At 37.1% G+C, this 19,092-nt stretch overlaps 1 protein-coding gene across 6 annotated transcripts in view; it reads right to left on the reverse strand.

The window, feature by feature from the left end:
- BRAF (B-Raf proto-oncogene, serine/threonine kinase) overlaps positions 1-19,092 on the reverse strand; it is a 152,581-nt gene that overhangs the window by 11,455 nt on the left and 122,034 nt on the right. For 3 of the 6 annotated variants that reach the window (XR_010663675.1, XM_065939221.1, XM_065939219.1), the window contains 4 exons: positions 14,893-14,939; positions 13,972-14,090; positions 10,100-10,231; positions 1,332-1,466 (listed from right to left, as the gene is read on the reverse strand). Coding sequence is in view for 4 of the 6 variants with exons in the window: in XM_065939221.1 (XP_065795293.1) it covers positions 1,332-1,466; positions 10,100-10,231; positions 13,972-14,090; positions 14,893-14,939 (433 nt within the window). In the remaining 2 variants the exon portion in view is untranslated. Of the gene's footprint in view, positions 1-1,331; positions 1,467-10,099; positions 10,232-11,013; positions 11,134-11,839; positions 12,000-13,971; positions 14,091-14,892; positions 14,940-19,092 lie in introns of those variants that run through there. The other 3 variants (XR_010663676.1, XM_065939222.1, XM_065939223.1) reach the window with 3 other exon arrangements.

Consider the following 19,092-nt stretch of genomic DNA (forward strand, 5'->3'; position numbering starts at 1 on the left):
GTCGTTTACTTCAACAGTCATAAGCGAGTGGTTTCCTAGGTTTAAAAAACCCCAACTCTTCCTCAAAGCAATAGCAATGTAGAAGTCCAATTTGTAAAACCAATCTACCCACCCAGCCCTTCAGCCTTCCCTCCCTGCTCTGGTTCAAGAGGGACTGGTTAAGAGCATAAATTCTATCTTTAATTCTTTGGTTGGGAATAAAAGACTCACACATTCCTGTAACACTGGCTTCCAAGAAACCTAGCTAGGACTGGGTACTCAAAGGTGTTAAGATTCACAAGAGACCAAGTCAGTAGTTCGGTAGCTGAATTATGGAAGTCAGCACTTCCCATGTGAAATCTGGACTGACTCGCTGAAACATTTACACAGCGTATGATGAATTTCCGAGGTATTATAAAACACTGAATTTTTATGACTGTACCTACTACAGCTAAACTTCCTAAGCTTGTTCAGGTACTTAGTTCCAGTTCATGAGGCTTATGAAAAATTATTAACTTAAGGCTGTTAGCCCTCCCACTTGAAAAGAATCTGTGGAAAGTTTCCAAGAGTTAGAGAACGGCAGACAACACCAAGAGCTGCCTTCTCTTTTTGCCCAGGTAGAAACGCCTCCTCAGATAACCTAACGCTAGAGCGACGCGTGCCACCTCCTGACTCAGTTGCCAAGGAGAGTAACCGTGGCAGCGCACAAAGCGCAGCCTGTGGGAACCGCCGATGCGCTGGCACCAAGGCGCCGTTGCCTGTTTACTGCCATTGCTCTGTAAGCGGCGCTTTCAGAGGCTATGTGATGCAAGGTGCGACAACGTAATAAATGCGAAGCAGAGAGCCCAGCTGTCTTCTTTTTGCAGCCATTTGCGAGAAAGCGTAAAACAAATGTCACTTTTCTCTAATTTTGTTTTGCTTGGAAAAATACATTTTTTTCATAAAACATTATTTAACGTAATGGTTTTACTATGTTTAAGTAAATTTATAAATAAATATTTAAAACCTTAGTTTTAATTTCTAAAATGGGAATTACTATCTACAAAAATAAAAGGTCTTTGGGGGTCTTCAATAATTTTTAAGTGTAGAAAATGGTTCTGAGACCAAAACGTTTGAGAATTGCTAGACAAAAGCAAAAGCTTTCTGAATATTTTGTATTGGGATCCTAAGTTACTAGATTCAACCTTCATTAAATCTCCTTTAATAATAATATGTTAACTTATATGAGTCTTCACATAATCACAAGGAATCCAAATCTGTGAAATACAAACTGTGTGCTCTAAAAAAGTGCCTAAAAATCTGCATTAGAGTTATCAGTCTGTCCTTTTAGGTAACATAAAGCTTTTCCTTACTTGGGGAAAGAGTGGTCTTTCATCTCTTTTCTTTTTTAGGCACTCTGCCATTAATCTCTTCATGGCTTTTGGACAGTTACTCCGTACCTTACTGAGATCTGGAGACAGATATCCTCGTCCCACCATAAAAATTATCTGGGGAGGAAAAAAAAAGGCAAATCATATAATCTTGTAAATAGGTGAAAACACTGAAAATTCAATAAGTTGTACATGTAAGACAGGGACTTTTTTGTATGTACATTACACTTGAATAAAAAATTAAAAAGCACAATGCCACTAGTACTCAGAGTCTTATATATCATAGACTATGGGGAATCAATACGTAATGTGCTGCAAGCTGAAATCTTCATGATCCCGTGAGTACTGCAAAGGTCTCCTAACTGCTTCCCACACTTTCAGTCTTTCCTTATCCAGTCCACTTTCCCACTGATTGGGTAATCACTCTGAAACACACATCAGATCTACCTCTTCCATTCAACCAAGAGTTAACCTTTGGTTAACCAAAGTTAATCCGTTAAGCAGTTGTTCTGGCATCTGAACTTGAACTCTTTTTGTTGAGGAAACTCTAATGAGGCATTGAGTTACATAAGTCTGAGAATCAGAGTCTCCTCCAGATAGAAGAAGGTAAACTGGGAACTAAAATCTTCTGTTTAACAAGAAAAAAGGTTTATCTTCCCTGCATGCAGGCAGAGATTTGCAATTTTTCTGATTTCTTTCTTTTCTAATTTTCTTACTTGTGGTTCTGTTGAAAGTGGGCAAAGACAGATGCTAGCAGTCTTAAGTCTCAGGGAGAAGAGAGGGATTTTGACCATAGAGGGAACAGGTTCAATAGGGGTAGACTGGATGCTAATACCCTGATGCTGGGAAAGACTGAAGGCAAAAGGAGAAGAGGACAGCAGAGGAGATGGTTAGATAGTATGACAAGACTCAATGGACATAAGTTTGAGCAAACTCTGGGAGACGGTGAAGGACAGGGGAGCCTGGAGTGCTATAGTCCATGGGGACATGACTGAGCTGAACATACTGAACAACAACAGAGGCCAAGGTGGAAAGAGGCAGTCAGAGATGCTTGGTTACAGGGCAGAATTGATGAATTTTAGAAACAGTCAAGTCTGATATCCTACTTTGTTATTTCTGCTTTGGTGCTGTACTAACCCTTATTTAACTACATGTTGATCTGCCCAAGCACCACCAAAGTTTAAATTTCGCTTACCTCCTTTCCCATCTCCTCTGTTTTAACTGCTCTTCTCCCACTTCATAACAGGCATACCTTTTACCCATATGCAAGTTAAATATACTGCATATCACAATGTATTGCATATGACACTGCATTGTGTGATATATTGCAATCACAATATATTGCATATATCACACCATGCCAAGGTATAAAACTGCTCAGGGTACCAAAGGGGCACTTGTAAATACTGCTGTCTAACTAGACTCTAATGAAAGGGTAGCAAATCCCTTTGTAAGACAATTGGTTTCCAATTCTTTGCTCTCAGCAAAATCAACTGAATTGCCAGCTAATTATTAAAATAATTTTAATGACAAGTTATTAAATAATTTTTGGTATGCAATAGGAAGTGTGATGATTTACAGTGTTGTGTCAGATTCTAGTTTATAGCAAAGTGATTCAGTTATATATATTCTTTTTCAGATTCTTTTCTATTACAGGTTATCATAAGATATTCCCTATGTTACACAGTAAGTCCTCACTGTTTACTAGGATTTTATTTTTAACTTAAGCACTTTAAAGTTCTTGAATGTTTCAGCCACAGGAGATATTATGTAGTTTCATTGTTTGATCATTTATTGTTAAGAAACATTTTGTCAGTTCCAATGGCATCTTTCAGATTTCAACCTGTTGAACAGTTCTCAGTTACATTTGTTTTATAGAGTTCCTTCTTACTGTTCAAAGAGCAAATTTTTTCCTTGTTCACAAGGAGAGTTCACAAAATCCTGTTATGGCCACGTGCTTCTGATCCGTGGCTTTGTCTCTTTTCCTTGCACAGACTTTTTAAAAATAAATTTATTTTAATTGGAGGCTAATTACTTTATAATATTGTGGTGGTTTTTGCCATACATTGACATGAATCAGCCACGGGTGTACATGTATACCCCCATCCTGAACCCCCTCTCACCTCCCTCCCCACCCCATCCCTTTGGGTTGTCCCAGTGCACCAGCTTTGAGTGCCCTGATCCATGAATCGAACTTGCATTGGTCATCTATTTTACATATGGTAATACACATTTCAACGCTCTTCTCTCAAATCATCCCACCCTTGCCTTCTCCCAGAGTCCAAAAGTCTGTTCTTTATATTTGTGTCTCTTTTGCTGTCTTGCATATAGGGTCGTCATTACAATCTTTCTAAATTCCATATATATGTGTTGATATACTGTACTGCTGTTTCTCTTTCTGACTGACTTCACTCTGTATACTAGGCTCCAGTTTCATTCAGCTCACGAGAATTGACTCAAATGCAATCTTTTTAATAGCTGAGTAATATTCCATGGTGTATATGTATCCCAAGTTCGTTATCCATTTGTCTGCTGATGGACATCTAGATGGCTTCCATGTCCTAGCTATTGTAAACAGTGCTATGATGAACATTGGGGTACATGTGTCTCTTTCAATTCTGGTTTCCTCGGTGTACATGCCCAGCAGTGGGATTGCTGGGTCGTATGGCAGTTCTATTTCCATTTTTTTAAGGAATCACCATTCTGTTCTCCAAAGTGACTGTACTAGTTTGCATTCCCACCAACAGTGTTTTTCTCCACACCCTCTCCAGCATTTATTGTTTGTAGGCTTTTTGACAGCAGCCATTCTGACTGGCATGAGATGGTACCTCATTGTGGTTTTGACTTGCATTTCTCTGATAATGAGTGATGCTGAGCATCTTTCATGTGTTTGTTAGCCATGGCTTTGTCTTAATTAAATTCTGTTTTTTTAATAAAGCAAAGAAGAAATTCAATAGAAGAAATAAGTAGGTCAAGCAATATAATCTGTGTGAAAGTTGACAAGTCTTGTTATTTTGGGGACTTGTGAAATAGTTTAAGATGGTTTTATGTGATCAACTAGTAGAACAGATGCGTATTTTCTTATGCTTTCTTTCAAAAATTAAAATCAACTTTTAGAGTATTCTAGTGAAGTATAATTGGTTTTATAAAGATACAAAATTCAATTTTAATGACTCTTCTTCAAATAAATAACTTGCTATTACTTTTAGTTTAATAAAATTATAGTATTTCTATGCATATATTTATATATTTTGAAGAAGAAAATGGCAATCCACTCCATTGTTCCTGCTTGGGGAAATCCCATGGACAGAGAAGCCTGGCACACTATAGTCCATGGGGCTGCAAGAATTGGACACGACTTAGCGACTAAAGCACCACCATAGAAAGAGTTCAAATAACCAGTGACAGAGTTATGGTAAAGAATTAATCTTGCCCACAGGGAGGGCTGGCTTTTGCCTTTGGTTCCTAGAAGACTCTGGTTCAGTCCCTGGGTTGGGAAGATCCTCTGGAGGAGGAGTGAATGTGCACCAGCACCACCTGGAAGGTAATCTCTGAGCCCTGGAATATCCTGCCTGATAAGAGTGCCTTTGTTTACCTGGGAGTCTAAGATCATGTCAGACAGTCTTATTCTATCAACGTGATTTACTGAGAGGGTTTTAAGTTATATGGTAAGAGTTTGATCTCTGCAGGGGCTAAAAACTAAGGTGGCCAACTGTATATATGTGACTGAGGCCTGAGAATAATAACTCTGGCCTCCTAGACTTAGGTGAGTTTCCCTGGCTGGCAATACTTCCTGCATGCTGTTACATGTGGCTGCCAGGAGAACTTAGGACTGGCCGTAACTGCACTGAAAGAGGACAACTGGAGGCTCCATATGTGACACTCTCCTGGATTCTGCCCTATGTGCCTCTTCCTGTGGCTCATTTTAACCTGTATCCTTTTGTTTTAATAAACCATCATGTGAGTATTAACAACTTCCAGTGAGTTCTGTAAAACTTAAAGAGTTACTGAACCTGCTGAACCTGCTGAACCTGCTGAACTCTGCATACAGTTGTAACAAAACTTCTGACTTTTCCATACTCTCATTAATATTTATTTGAACAATATTTCTCAGCACTTCTTTAAAAATAAAACTAGAAAAAGGACTGATGCTAAGTCCCAGCTTATTCTAGCAAAAGTCTTATTTTTCACAAATATATGGATGAAGAGGAGACAAAAGTCCCATGTTGTTCATTAAATTACACATTTCCAATAAAATTTTACCTGTTTCTATATATCAAAACCTGTATGTTATTTTCATCAGATATATATTAATAATTGTTAATAGATAATTTGGAATTTAAAAAGTTAACAGAGCCTAAGGTCACTGGCAACTTTTTAAAAAAATTCTAAATTAAATCCCTATTTTTTGTTGCAGAGATGTAACCTGAGTGATCAATAAGAGGTTTCAAAGCATACAAATATGTTACATTAGGAAAAAAAAACTCATTGGAGAAAGAAAAATACAAATATTCAATAGTTTAAAGGCAAAAAAAGAGCCATGTAAAACTTGCAGAAATTTCTATATATATAATATTCATTCATACATGTTTTGTATGTATATACATATATATATATACATATTTTGGCTGCACTGTGCAGATCTTAGTTCCCCAACCAGGGATAGAACCTGTGTCCCCTGCAATGGGACCACAGAGTTTTAACCACTGGATGGCCATGGAAGTTCTGAAACTTCCAAAAATTAATGAAGAGGTTTTATATTTTTTAAACAAGTAATGATGGTAAGTATCAAAATAAAGTATGACTTAGTTTTTTTTTTTTTTTATGACTTAGATTTTAATTGGTACATTTAGAAGTGATGTAATCACATTTTTTGGAAATGTCAATATAATACACTGAAAATTACATTCTTTGCAATGATTTAAACTTAAGGGAAGGTCTTTGCTGAATGTAATTCATGGACAGGAAATTAAACTGGCACTTACACTACAGAATCAACAGCTTGGTTTGCAATTCTGGGACTGGTTACTTTCATCCTCAGTCTACACATCTACACTTGCACTCCTGGTATCCCTGCCCTCCCTTCACTCCTGTTTTGTTGGAGCACACATCTGCTCATCCTCAACATCACCTCCTGCACTGCCTCAACAGAACTGTGAACTCCCCTGAGAGCACTATCTATGTTTTACTCATCTTTGTATTGCTCTAAATCCCATACAGTAGGCATCACAAACTTTTTTTTATTAAAATAAACTAGTTTGTATGTTGGTTATTTATTGGCTTCCCTGGAGACTCAGTGGTAAAGAATCTACTTGCCAATTCAGGAGACTTAGGTTCGATCTCTGGGTCGCGAAGATCCCCTGGAGAAGGAGATGGCAACCGACTGCAGTATCCTTGCCTGGGAAATCCCATGGACAGAGGAGACTGTCCATGGGGTCACAAAAGGGTTGGACCTGACTTAGCAACTAAACGACAACAGCAAGAAAATACTTGTTATCATTCCCTGGTACTTGTCATTTCCTGTCTCCTTTAGATCTTGCAGCTTAGAACCCAGCCATCATACTGTGATAAAAGTCCAAGGTTCCTGTGAAAAAGTCCTCACAGAAAGACCCATGTTCAGAAGAACTGAGGCCCCTGGCCCTTGGCCATGACTAAGGTTCCAGCTGACAGCTAACTGGTTAACTGGTCACACCTTCTCTGGTATGCAAATGAGCCATTTTGGAAGTAGATCCTTTATTAGCCAGTGAACTGACCACAGCCAATACCATGTGAAATAGAGAGAAACGTTCCACACTGAGAGAAGCCCACATTGCAGATTTATAGTTTAAGTCACTACATTTTAGGTGGTTGGTTATACAGCAGTAACTGGAATTCATGTGAAATATAAACATTATCTGTTATTTTCTTCTAAGATGACACAGCACTTCTGCTCCAAGAGAAAAAAAGTCACTATACCTAGCTTAACTGAGCACGTTATTAATCCCAATTTAGTAGCGAAGCTGCACTGCAAGAGCTAAGAATAGGGTGACTAGACAGCAAAACAGAATGATAAAGAGAGGGGAAAGGACAAAGTAATTTCTCAGACTTTTGGCACTCATGTTAAGTGAAATAAAAGGCATGCTACTTGGCAAAGTCATATAGGGATGGTCATTCCTCCAGGAGTTTTGAGGCCTGTTTAGGAAAGAATCTGATCTTTGTTAACTTTAAGGAATTCTTTAGTTCAATCTCTTATTTTTAATAATTGAAAAAAAAAAAAAGATACCTAGAGAGGTACAGTAGCCAGGTCATGCAGGTTGTGAGTCCAACATCTGCCATCACATCAGGCTGTTTGACCAGTCCTATCCTGAATTTACAGGCACTGCCACCTCAGGAGGGGTGAGAATACAGGGGGATGGGCCTACATTAAACAGTAAAGAAGCGGCTGTACCATCTCCCATGGAAAAAATAAAGAATATTCCTAGAGTTTCAAACAGAAGTCCAATCAGAGAGCCATGGAGATTAAAGTATGAGAAAGACAGAAAGAAAAATCAAATCAAGGAGATGGATGGAACACTACCTGGGGTCACTTCACTGAGGATGACTAGAGTTTCTGATTCAAAAGAGGGAGTTCCATGAAAAGCGCCACTTACAGCAGACTAGAAAGTAATGAAGTAGAATGGGGATGGTGGGAAAGTACACGACTCTTTCATATCCTTTTCTTTATCAAACACTTGGTTTCAGACTGGCAAATTCCAGAAGGCGCTAACTATACTACCAGGAAGAATTAACTAGTAAAGGCCTTACCCTTCTGTCGGTCACTCACTTCTCTCATGGGAAGTAAGCCCTGGCACAGCATTTATTACACTCCCATGGAGGACAAAGCACCTAAAACGCCAAGAAGTGGGTGAGTGCAGAACTCTGGGATGCTTTTTCCATATTTTGGAGACACTACTACTTATATCCATAACATAACTTTATTCTTTTATTAAAACAAACTTATTCACTGACAAACGGATTTCATCCAGATCTTAGGTTTGTAATTTTTTATCGTTTTTTATCTCTATGATAAATCAACTAAAACTAAACTAAAATTCCCTCATGATTCGTCTAGAAGAACAGTATGGCTAGGAAAACTGAACATGGCACAGGGTATTATGCTGGATGGTTGAGTTAATAAGACTGTAACTGGCAGACCACATGAAGCTGGTAAATTAGAGGCAATCTTGCTCCTCAGAATGCCATCATCGAATCAATCATCTCAGTGATCTAGGATCTGTCACAAGGACAGTAAGTGCAATGTTTCAATTATGTTCTTAGCTTCTATTTTAGCCCACTCTGAATCTAAATTTCATGGAGGCTTAAAAGAATCAGATCATCAGAAGCCAGGTCATAGATTTCTCTTTAACACTTAGAGCTATAATTCAACATTTTAAAGTCATGAAGCAGTTAGAAAGACCAAACAACAAATAAAAAAATTTAGTTTTAGACTGACTTAGGTGGAAATGTAGCCATTTAAAAAATCCTCAAGATAGAGAACCAAGGCCATTGTTGAGTTAGGGTCATATGGTGATTCAATAAGTACACACAAGCACATGACAACTTAGATTACTTCTCTGATATTACATGATAGTTAAAAATTCTTAGTGAGAAAGCTACCCAATATCTTTAGAAAGCTTCAGTTATTACCAAAAAGATTGACAGTTGAACTGCTGACCAAAAAACTACTAAAGGAAGCATTATACATTAAAAACTATCATTTCATTAGGTTGGGAGGTTATGACCAAACACAAACAACATTCATGCTTTTTTAAAGACTCTTTACACTGGTGATTCTCTGTGTGTGTTAGAAACGCCCAGTAAACCCATTAAAATGCTGATGCCTGGACCCCACCCCACTGAATCAGCATCTGCTCCAGCATCTTCATTTTTAAAACAAATTATCCGGGTGATTCACATGCAAGTCACAGTATAATGTATAAATACTATTTTAATCCCAGTTTATATGGTCAACTATTGTTTTCTAATATATTAACAGTATAACTGCTGCAATCTCTCTCCACATACACACCCCCCCAACACACACACTCTTTTAAAATGTTAAGGTGTATAAGGTAATTTCAGTAAAGACAATTCATTTTTCTTGGCCAGTTTTAAAAGCCTAGGTGAATTTAACATGGCTGGGATCAAAATGAAAAGAGCTGCACGAGGCTATGCTGACACTTTGGAAGATAAGGAAGAGAGAGCAGGAGCTTAGGAAGAGAGAAGTAAAAAATTCCCTCCTACTTGAATTTGTATCACAGAAAAATGAAAGCATGATGTAACAGTCCTTTCATTTATCTAGCTTTAAAAATCTAAAAAGTAGGGAGAAAGCTTAGCAATTTTGAAAGGATTTGGTATCAAGAAGTTCACAGCTGAGTACCTGCTCAGACCTGACTGCACGATCTGTGACAGAGTGAAAGTCCTAAGCCCAGATGCTATAGTGCTGTGCCATGGTCACAAGGCAGGAGCCAGATCCAGCACTGTGTCTCCAGTTCCTAGTCAGGAGAGCAGGTGGTTCACTCCACTACAACACCGAAGTATGGTATTTCAAGGAAAGGTCTTACACGCTGCTATTACTGTCAAAAGTACTGAACAAAAGGTTCTAAACCTGGAACCAAGATCAAGAGTTCTGTTCTTCATGCCTACCCAAGATCCAAGACTTCTTTGCTACAATGAATTGGAGCCTCTCGACAAACAGTAAAATTAACCCCAAGAAATGGGTGAATATTTACCTGGTCCCTGTTGTTGATATTTGAATAAGGTAACTGTCCAGTCATCAATTCATACAGAACAATCCCAAATGCATATACATCTGACTGAAAGCTATATGGGTTTTTATCTTGCATTCTGATTACTTCTGGTGCCTGGTAGAACATAAAAAGAAAAATATTGTTGTTTATTATTCACATCAACCAAATAAAGACTGAAAACCAAACTATTATAATTCTCAGAACAATGTTTTTATCATTAAATAATCTATGTAAAATATGTAATTGATTCTCTTATTTATGGCCAAAGAAAGAAAACTGATTATCAAAGATAAACAAAAAATAAATGCTCTGTAAACTCTGAGAGAAGCAGTACTGAGATTCCATATACATTATTAAGATTTAAAAAATTTTAACAGCTGCCCTCTTTCTACACAAAATACCATTACTGCTATTTGAATTTTTCCCATTACTTTTCCTATTAAGAGTGAGTTCCCACTTTCCATTACTGACTCAGGAAAGAAACCCTAGACCTGTCATTATGAGATGTTTGAAAGCAGCATAACCACTATGGTAATCGCCTGAGAATTTCAGTTTTTCCCATTGGTACAAATGATTCTCCTTATCTCAGCACATGTTGGAAAATCATGGTAAAATTTCAAGACTGATACATTCCAATGCTTTCCTGTCTCCAAAAGCAGTAGAGTTATGCCATGGATGCTTTATTAACAAAACCAACAGACAGTAGGTAGATTTAGTAGAAAATAGTATAAAGATTCTTTTGGCTGCTGCTTCTTGGGCAAAGATACAGACCTAATCATATTTGCCATATTTTTATGCATTTCAATTACTATAGTCTACAACTAGATTCATTATTAGCCATTTACATGTAATACAATAAATGGCTGATTAAATATTAGCTTTAAAGAGCTCCTTCACCTTGCATCTTCTGTACTGTTTCATTGGGAAGAAATTAGAGAAACTGCAGGGTAACAAGACTTGGTGAAAACACGAGTCTGATACAAAACCAAGACGAGCTGCAAAAATGGCCCAAAGACCTGGAACAAGATTCCCAGTTAGTGGTCAGGGTAAGGCAGGGCAGACTGTCTTACAAGGAGTAACAGCACTCCTCAGTCTTACCTGCAAAACAGAATCACCTGTGCTGCCTTTCAACTCTCAACATCTAGAGTACATACTAGCTCAGTAATACACCATCAGAGTCTAGGGATGGTATCAGCTTCAACTGCTAGTTTTTATAGCTCCCCAGATGACTTTAATGTCCACCAAGGCTGAAAACCACTGAGGAAAGATGTATGGGAGATCCAGATGCGAGTAAAGGATGGGGAGGGGTGAGGGTGCTGTGAGGGGTCCATCCACTTGGTTTTGTCACGTATTTTCTTGATAACTGTTCTTGGTAGTACAGTGCAAAATAAACCCCATACAACTGTGAAGCAGTTGAATCAACAAGCCAGATTATTAAGAGGCTGGTTATGATACAGACATAATTTTCAAAGCCAGGATGCAATTTTTGTGAGGACAGTTGAAGAACTGTTCTTCTTGAAGGAACTGCCTTCTTGAAATTTAGTTTTACTTCACTACTGTTGGTAGATGGTTTGATGAAAAATCATGTGATCTATTTATAAGAAATGCATGATTTATCCTCAATTAATTTAGTAACATGAAAATTTTCACAAAAGGTTTTATTATTTAAGATATAAATAAAGCAAGATTGAGAATACCACTGTAAATAATTCAGGGACTTACCTAACCTTTGGTTTTGACCAAGCTCTTCTCTCTTAGTCTATGGATGTTTCTGTTTATGAAGGCAGTATCAACTCAAAAGGATTTTACTCAACATTTAAGTGTACTACTGATTAATCTCTTGTCTTAAAACTCAGCTTGGTGGAATAAAGGATGAACCCATCTGCCCAGGTATCAACAAAAAAGAAAATATAAAACAATGTATAATAGTCCATAAACTGAATAATCTAAGGTTTTTGGAAAAGGACAAACCTGGAGACTTGACTGAGCCTAACTTTCCCACACTAGTTAAAATAAACACACCTTTAAAATATGTATCAAAAAAAAATGTATCAACTGTTTCTTTATAATTGTAGATTTTGCAATTTCACCCCCTCCCAGGATACCTGTTATCTTTGCTACAAGGTGTATGCCTTAAAGGTGTCTGAGATCCAGATTACAATGATTAATTAGCTTGTTTTTAATTATTTATTAAAACAAACATGTATTAAAGAAAAATATAGCTAGCTCTAATTACTAGATCCCAGAAAAGGCATTCAAAATTCATTAGTTCAACCCAGTGTTAAAGATGGAACGACTTGGAGGAGGTCAAGAAACAGGCAGGTTAAGAGTCAAAAGTATGAGAGTAAAGACCTCTGGACTTCAAGACCAATGCCAATCCTGTTTCACCTTGCCACTCACTCTAATACCAGTTATTATAAGAAATCATAGCCAAATTTAACCCCAGGCTTATCGTGACTAATTCAGAATCCTCTTCTTAGAACTGCTACAGATAAGTTCAGGGAATTCAGGCAAATGCGGCTTTGAAAGCCCTTGCAGTTTTGCTATTTCCAGCAGGTGTCCCAAAGTTTTACTGCAGGTTCAGATATTCAAAACTTAAAACTGCACTAATAGTTTTGGAACATCCTGTATTCAACTTGGAGCACAGGTTCTCAAACTTTTTGGTCTCAGAATTTTTTCAGTCTTAAAAATTATGGAGGACCCCAAGAAGCATCTGTTTATGTGGATTATACCTGAGGACACTGATCATATTAAAACTTAACTGAGGAACTGTTAAAATATTTATTAAATTACAACCATTAGCTGTGAAGACAGATTACTCCCCTTTAAAAAAAAAAAAAAAAAACTAGATTTTCAAAAACAAAGCTTACTGAGAAGAAGAATACTGTCATTTTTCCCCTTGCCACATCACAAGGCATGCAGGATCTTGGTTCTCCACCAGGGACTGAACCTGTGACCCCTGGCGTAGAAGCATGGAGCCTTAATCACTGGACTGCCAGGGAAGTAAGTCCCTGTAGTTCTTTTTGACTGGTTTAACAGCAGCTAGCTACGGTCACATATTCACTTATGCATTCAATCTGTTGTGATGTGTTCAACAGTATGAAGAAAAACCTAGTCTCACACAGGACGATCTTGGGAAACCTTAAAGGATCTTAAGGACCCCCCTGAGAAGAGCTGGCTTAAGAAAAGCCCTATGACCACCCTTTTCACAGCATGCTGAAAGGAACTGAACAAAAGTTCTAGTTCCCTCTTCTCATAATTTCTCTTTCTTCTTTTCCACAAAGCAGAAATAGGAATAAAGAAAGAACAAGAAGGAGCTATGCAGGGTACACAAGGTTGACAGTGTTAAAAATCTACCTTTCATTTTTCTTTTTCTTTTCCCAGCTGCCCATAATTACACCATTCTTTCTAGTCTAAAGAAAGTAACTTTCCAATTTAGGCTTAAATAAGATTGTGAAACAGTCTCTTACTCTTAAAAAGAGTAGCTCTTTTATTGAAACCTTAATAATGGCTGCAGATCACACCTACTTTTAAATTGCATACTTGTTTTTTTTTGAAACAGCATACATAGAACATTCTAAACACAAAATACTTTAGAGAGACAATTCTATATAAAACTTAAGCAGTGCTTATAAAAGACACATTCTTTTGTTTAAGATATACTGAAGCTGGTTCCATAATATTCTTCCTAAAGATAAAATTAAAGTCTATTTATAACAAAATAAGATCAACATTGGTTTTTGTGAATACTGAGAACTATGAGAACACTATAATTGAAATCTTCAATGACTTTCTAATAACAGCATCTCAGGGGCCAAAAATTTAATTAATGGAGAAATAGCCTCAATTCTTACCATCCACAAAATGGATCCAGACAACTGTTCAAACTGATGGGACCCACTCCATCGAGATTTCACTGTGGCTAGACCAAAATCACCTATTTTTACTGTGAGGTCTTCATGAAGAAAAATATCTGAGGTGTAGTAAGTAAAGGAAAACAACAGGTCTCATTTTCCTATCAAAGCAAGCATTATGAAGATTTTAGGTATGAGATATAATTTCCACAATTCTTTACTATGATATTCTTTAAAAAGAAGTATAGTACTTTGCATTTTCTTTTAAAGTTAATAAGTATGCTTTAAAAATAGTGTTATTTGAACTGTATGACCTGCTTTTAGGATTTTTGGTGCCTGAAACGTGGTAAGATGAGGTGCGCTGTTTTCCTAAGTTTGTGGGAGACCTTGAGACTTCCCCTTTGGATTTTAGTAGAAGAGGCCCAAATCTCCTCCTGGCACTGCTAGGAAGGCTATAAAGCTCATCACTGGCATTGAGGCACTTGGCAGATCGGATCTGAATCTGGGTTTATGGAGGAAGAAGAAACGTTATGTTTTCCTCACCTCATTGTTATATAATGTAGAGCCATCAAATACATCTCAACGACCACTGAACAAGGTCAGGGCACTGAAAGAAGCTAGTAGATAGCTACAGAACTAGGCATGTTATAGTGCTTACAGGACATAAACAAGCAATCATAGTCCTACTATCATAAGGACTTAATAGATTTTTTTTTTTTTGCAATGGTTAGCTGTTCAAAAACCAAAAGCAGGTTGTAGTATCGTGTGTTACTACCCACTAGTGCAAACCCATTTATTGATTCCCTTTACAGTGTATTGTTGAACTCAGCGTGAAAATTGGTTTTACATAATGTGAAGATAAAATGCAGGAGAAAAGGTCAGGATGTTTTCAAACTTCGCAGACAAGTTCAGGAAGGATACTATTACTCTTGAGGTCTCTGTGGATGATTGACTTGGCGTGTAAGTAACTGAAAAACAAAACATCATTTTAACCTGAGAAGGGCTAATGACTCTGGCCTCGGTAGCTACAGAACACATTTAGGGGTGTAAACAAAGATTTATTTAGAATCATGATACAACTGCAAACTTCACATTGTGATAATCCCTTTATAGAAGAAACAGTAAAATAGACTACAAGTGAACTGAGGATTTTAGGAACATATTACTATTATGGTACAACCAAAATCTTTTTTTCTATTGAATGACTTTGCTTTATCTTTTACTATTTACCAATACAAACCTTCTACTCCAGTCACGCCTATTTATCCAGGTCCTTTAAGTATACCTTGGTATTTAATCCCATCTCTGTGATCAGTGCTCCCCTCCCACACCAAATTAGCTTTCATTCTATTCTCCACTGAATCAGACTTATTCCTTAAGACTGAATATAGTTCTGACTCCTAAGTGACATTTTCCCAAGAGTCAACCATAAATGAAGTGATCTTTCATCTGTTCAGTTATATAGTAATTACTGTAACAGTTTGATTCATGTTTGTTTGCTTTTTTTCCACCTATGTTCACTTTCTATTTGGAATATAAACTCCATTTGATAAAATAAAATCACTTTTAAATGTTGTATTATATGTTCTTAAAATATCTTCTTAAAACTAGTGAGGAACTTTCTACTGTAACAGACACAGTGAATCTGTTTCAAACTCAATGATAAATTTAAACCATCTGTTACCCCTAAAAACTGCCTCAGTTGAGTTTATTGAGGGAAAGAACTGTGTCTGGTTTGTTTATCCCCAGTGCCTAGTAGCATGCCTGGAATGTGGTAAATATTCAATACATATACATTGAATCAACAACGAGATAAATATAATGTCCTAGTGAAGGTTATTTTTCTTCATTTAACTGTAGAAAGAACAGATACATGAGACTTCTGAAATCTAATGATGACTATTAGGAAATAAATTTTGCCTTGAAGTAAGACTTTAAATTCAAATGATATAATCAAAATTATATAATGAACACTGTTAAAAAGAAAACATTTGCAAATAATTAACTTAATTATTTATGCTTTCTCATCTTCAATTTCCTCATCCAGAGATCAAGACTTTGAAATTTTTTCTCAGACAACATTTTTATTTAAAATTACTGCTTATACAAAGCCAACTCCTTCTCCTCCAATTACTCTTACATTATACTGTTTATTTCCTTCACAGCATTTATCACAATCTGAAATTATCTTGTTGTCTTGATTTTTTAGGCTGACAGTTTGATATGCTACATCACACTCACTCTTGCATCGAAAGAAAACATGGTTATCAGTTATAGGCCTCATATGCTTGAAAAGTTCTGCAGTGACATAGAAAGGTTCAAAAGGAGAAAAATGAGTCAATCAAAAGCTGTTCCAAGATGGGGAGACCTTATCCGCATTAGAAAGAAAAGCGGACAGGTCACGATACTGGTGGTGGAGTTTGGGACTTCTTATTAGTATTTAGTACACAGAAAAGGTGTGGTCTCTGGAAAAAGGTCCTGTCTCCTTTGAAATTAAAGACAACAACAACAAATGGGTGGTATATATGAAAATAGAGAGGCATGATGAAGTTACAAGATGGGAAGATATAGGTATTCTTGATGGATAGTCTCAATCTTTTCAACAAATTTGATACAAAGAAATACACCAAGAATAATGTAGATAGAAATGTAACTAGAGGGTTGAAGAGAGAAAATTTCTGACCAGGAAAGTACTAGATAATTAACAAGATATAAATATAACGGCTGAGCTAGTGATATATAATCATAAACAGCATAAATCTATTATAGGCCAAAGTTGCATACAGCTGCAACTTGCACTAATATTACTTTATCCTTGTGGAGTCTTTTATCATTTAGAAATTGCTCTAACAACTTGTATCTTATTTAATAAACTCTCTTTCTGCAACACTTCTATAACAAAAGCAGCAAAAGAGCAAAAATCCTGGTCTATATAACGGAAGGTTGGAAAGAGGAGAGACTCAAATTCCTCAGCTGGAAAAAAGGGATGAGTATCATACCTCAATCCCTATAATATTCTAGATATAGGCTGACCCTAAACCATGATTTCCTACAATGTAAGATGCCACACCCCACATTAACTGGTTGAGGGTAACGAAGGGAACAAGAATAAACAGACTAAAAAAAAAAAAAGAATAAACGGGACTTTGCTATAGATGATACAAAAGTCTATCCATTAGATAGGACAGTTACACTGGAACTCCTAACCTTTCAAAGATGGTAAGAAGAACCCTCTAAGTTTATAAAAGTAATGCTTAGTCGCTGAGTCATGTCCGACTCTTTGTGACCCCATGGGCTGTAGCCTGCCAGGCTCCTCTATCCATGGAATGAATTCTCCAGGCAAGAATACTGGAGTGGGTTACCATGCCCTCCTCCAGATGAGCTTCCCAGAGCCACCAAGGAAGTCCATAAAAGTAGTAGGAAAGAAAAAAACATGTTATAAACTAAATGAATATCATGCTCTTGATAGGTTTCTGTTAGGAGTCTCCTTTCCTGAAGAAAAGTATTCACCTACAGAATCAATTTAACCTTAAGAAGCTGGCACATCAGCTAGTAAAATTTGTTCTCTCTGCTGTTTCTTTCAAGGTCTTACGCAAGATTCAATTTTTCAGCGTTCTTTTTAGACCATACTGTGATGCCCTGACATCAAACTAAAAAGCTTCTGCACAACATAGGAAACCACCACCAAGATGAAAAAGCAACCTACCAAAGCGGAGAAAGTATATGTAAATCATATCATATCGTATCTATAGGGGATATCAAAAAATAAAAAGAACTCACATCTCAGTAACCAAAAACTCAATCAAGTTTTAAAAACAGACATTTTCCCAAAGAAGAAATACATATAGGCCAACAGGTACATACATGAAAAGGTGTTCAATACCACTAACTACCAGGGAAATGCAAACCAAAACCACAACAAAATATCATGTCGTATCTGTTATAATGGCTATTATCAAAAAGGTAAGAAATGCCAAGTGTTGGCGAGGGGCAGATAAAGGGAATCCTTATGTACTGTTGGTGGGACTATAAATTGGTACAGCTGCTATGGAAAACAGAATGGAGGTTCTGCAAAAAATCAGACACAGAATTACCATACGCTTTAACAATCCCACATTGGGGTATATATATCCAAAAATATTTAACTCAGCATCTCAAAAACACTTGCACCCTCATGTTCACTGCAGCATTATTCATAGCAACCAAGACATGGAAACAACTTAAGTGTCCATCAATGGATAAAGAAAATGTTAACACACACACACACACATATGCAAAGCAACAGTATTCAGCCATAAAAAATGAGAATATCCAGCCATTTATGACAACATGGATGGATCTCGAGGTCATTATGCTAAGTGAAACAGGTCAGAGAAAGACAAATACTGCATGATGTCACTTACTTTTGCAATCTCAAAAAACAAAAAAAGCAAAACAAAACCCAATTCCTTTCATCTTCCTTATGGTGGGAAAAAAATGTTTATTAAATCAGCCACTGTTATTATGGCAGCTACGGTCACTCTACTGACTCCTATTAAAATTATATTCAACTATAGCCCTAGAGAGTTGTTGTTCTTGCATGGCTCCACAAAACCATTTCCCTTATCCAAAATTTGTGTACTTCTCTATTTTGGACTTGAATAAGATTTCATATTTTGCACACATGGCCTACATGTGCTTAGTTGCTCAGGCGTGTCCGACTCCTTGTGATCCTATGGACTGTTACGTGCCAAGCTCCTCTCCATGGGGATTCTCCAGGCAAGAATACTGGAGTGGGTTGCTATGCCCTCCTCCAGGGGATCTAGCCAACCCAGTGACTGAACCCAGGTCTCTGGCATCGCAGGCGGATTCTTTACTGTCTGAGTCACCAGGGAAGTCCTGAGACATGGCCTGTAATTGTAGCTTATTAAAGTTCTAGTTTTCACTAAAAATTAAGTTTATCAGCATGCGAATGACGCCTTCATCTAAGTAATGTATAAATATATGCTAGTCATATTCAAGAGAAGAGCCAGGACAAAACTCTCCTCGCGTAAGAACTTCAGGTATGATAATTATACAATTATGAACCTAGTTAAATTCTTCATGTGTGTTACACATCTTTTTTATCCTCAAGAATATCAT

This window comes from Muntiacus reevesi, chromosome 6 (genome assembly GCF_963930625.1).
Source record: "Muntiacus reevesi chromosome 6, mMunRee1.1, whole genome shotgun sequence".
Classification (NCBI taxonomy): domain Eukaryota; kingdom Metazoa; phylum Chordata; class Mammalia; order Artiodactyla; family Cervidae; genus Muntiacus; species Muntiacus reevesi.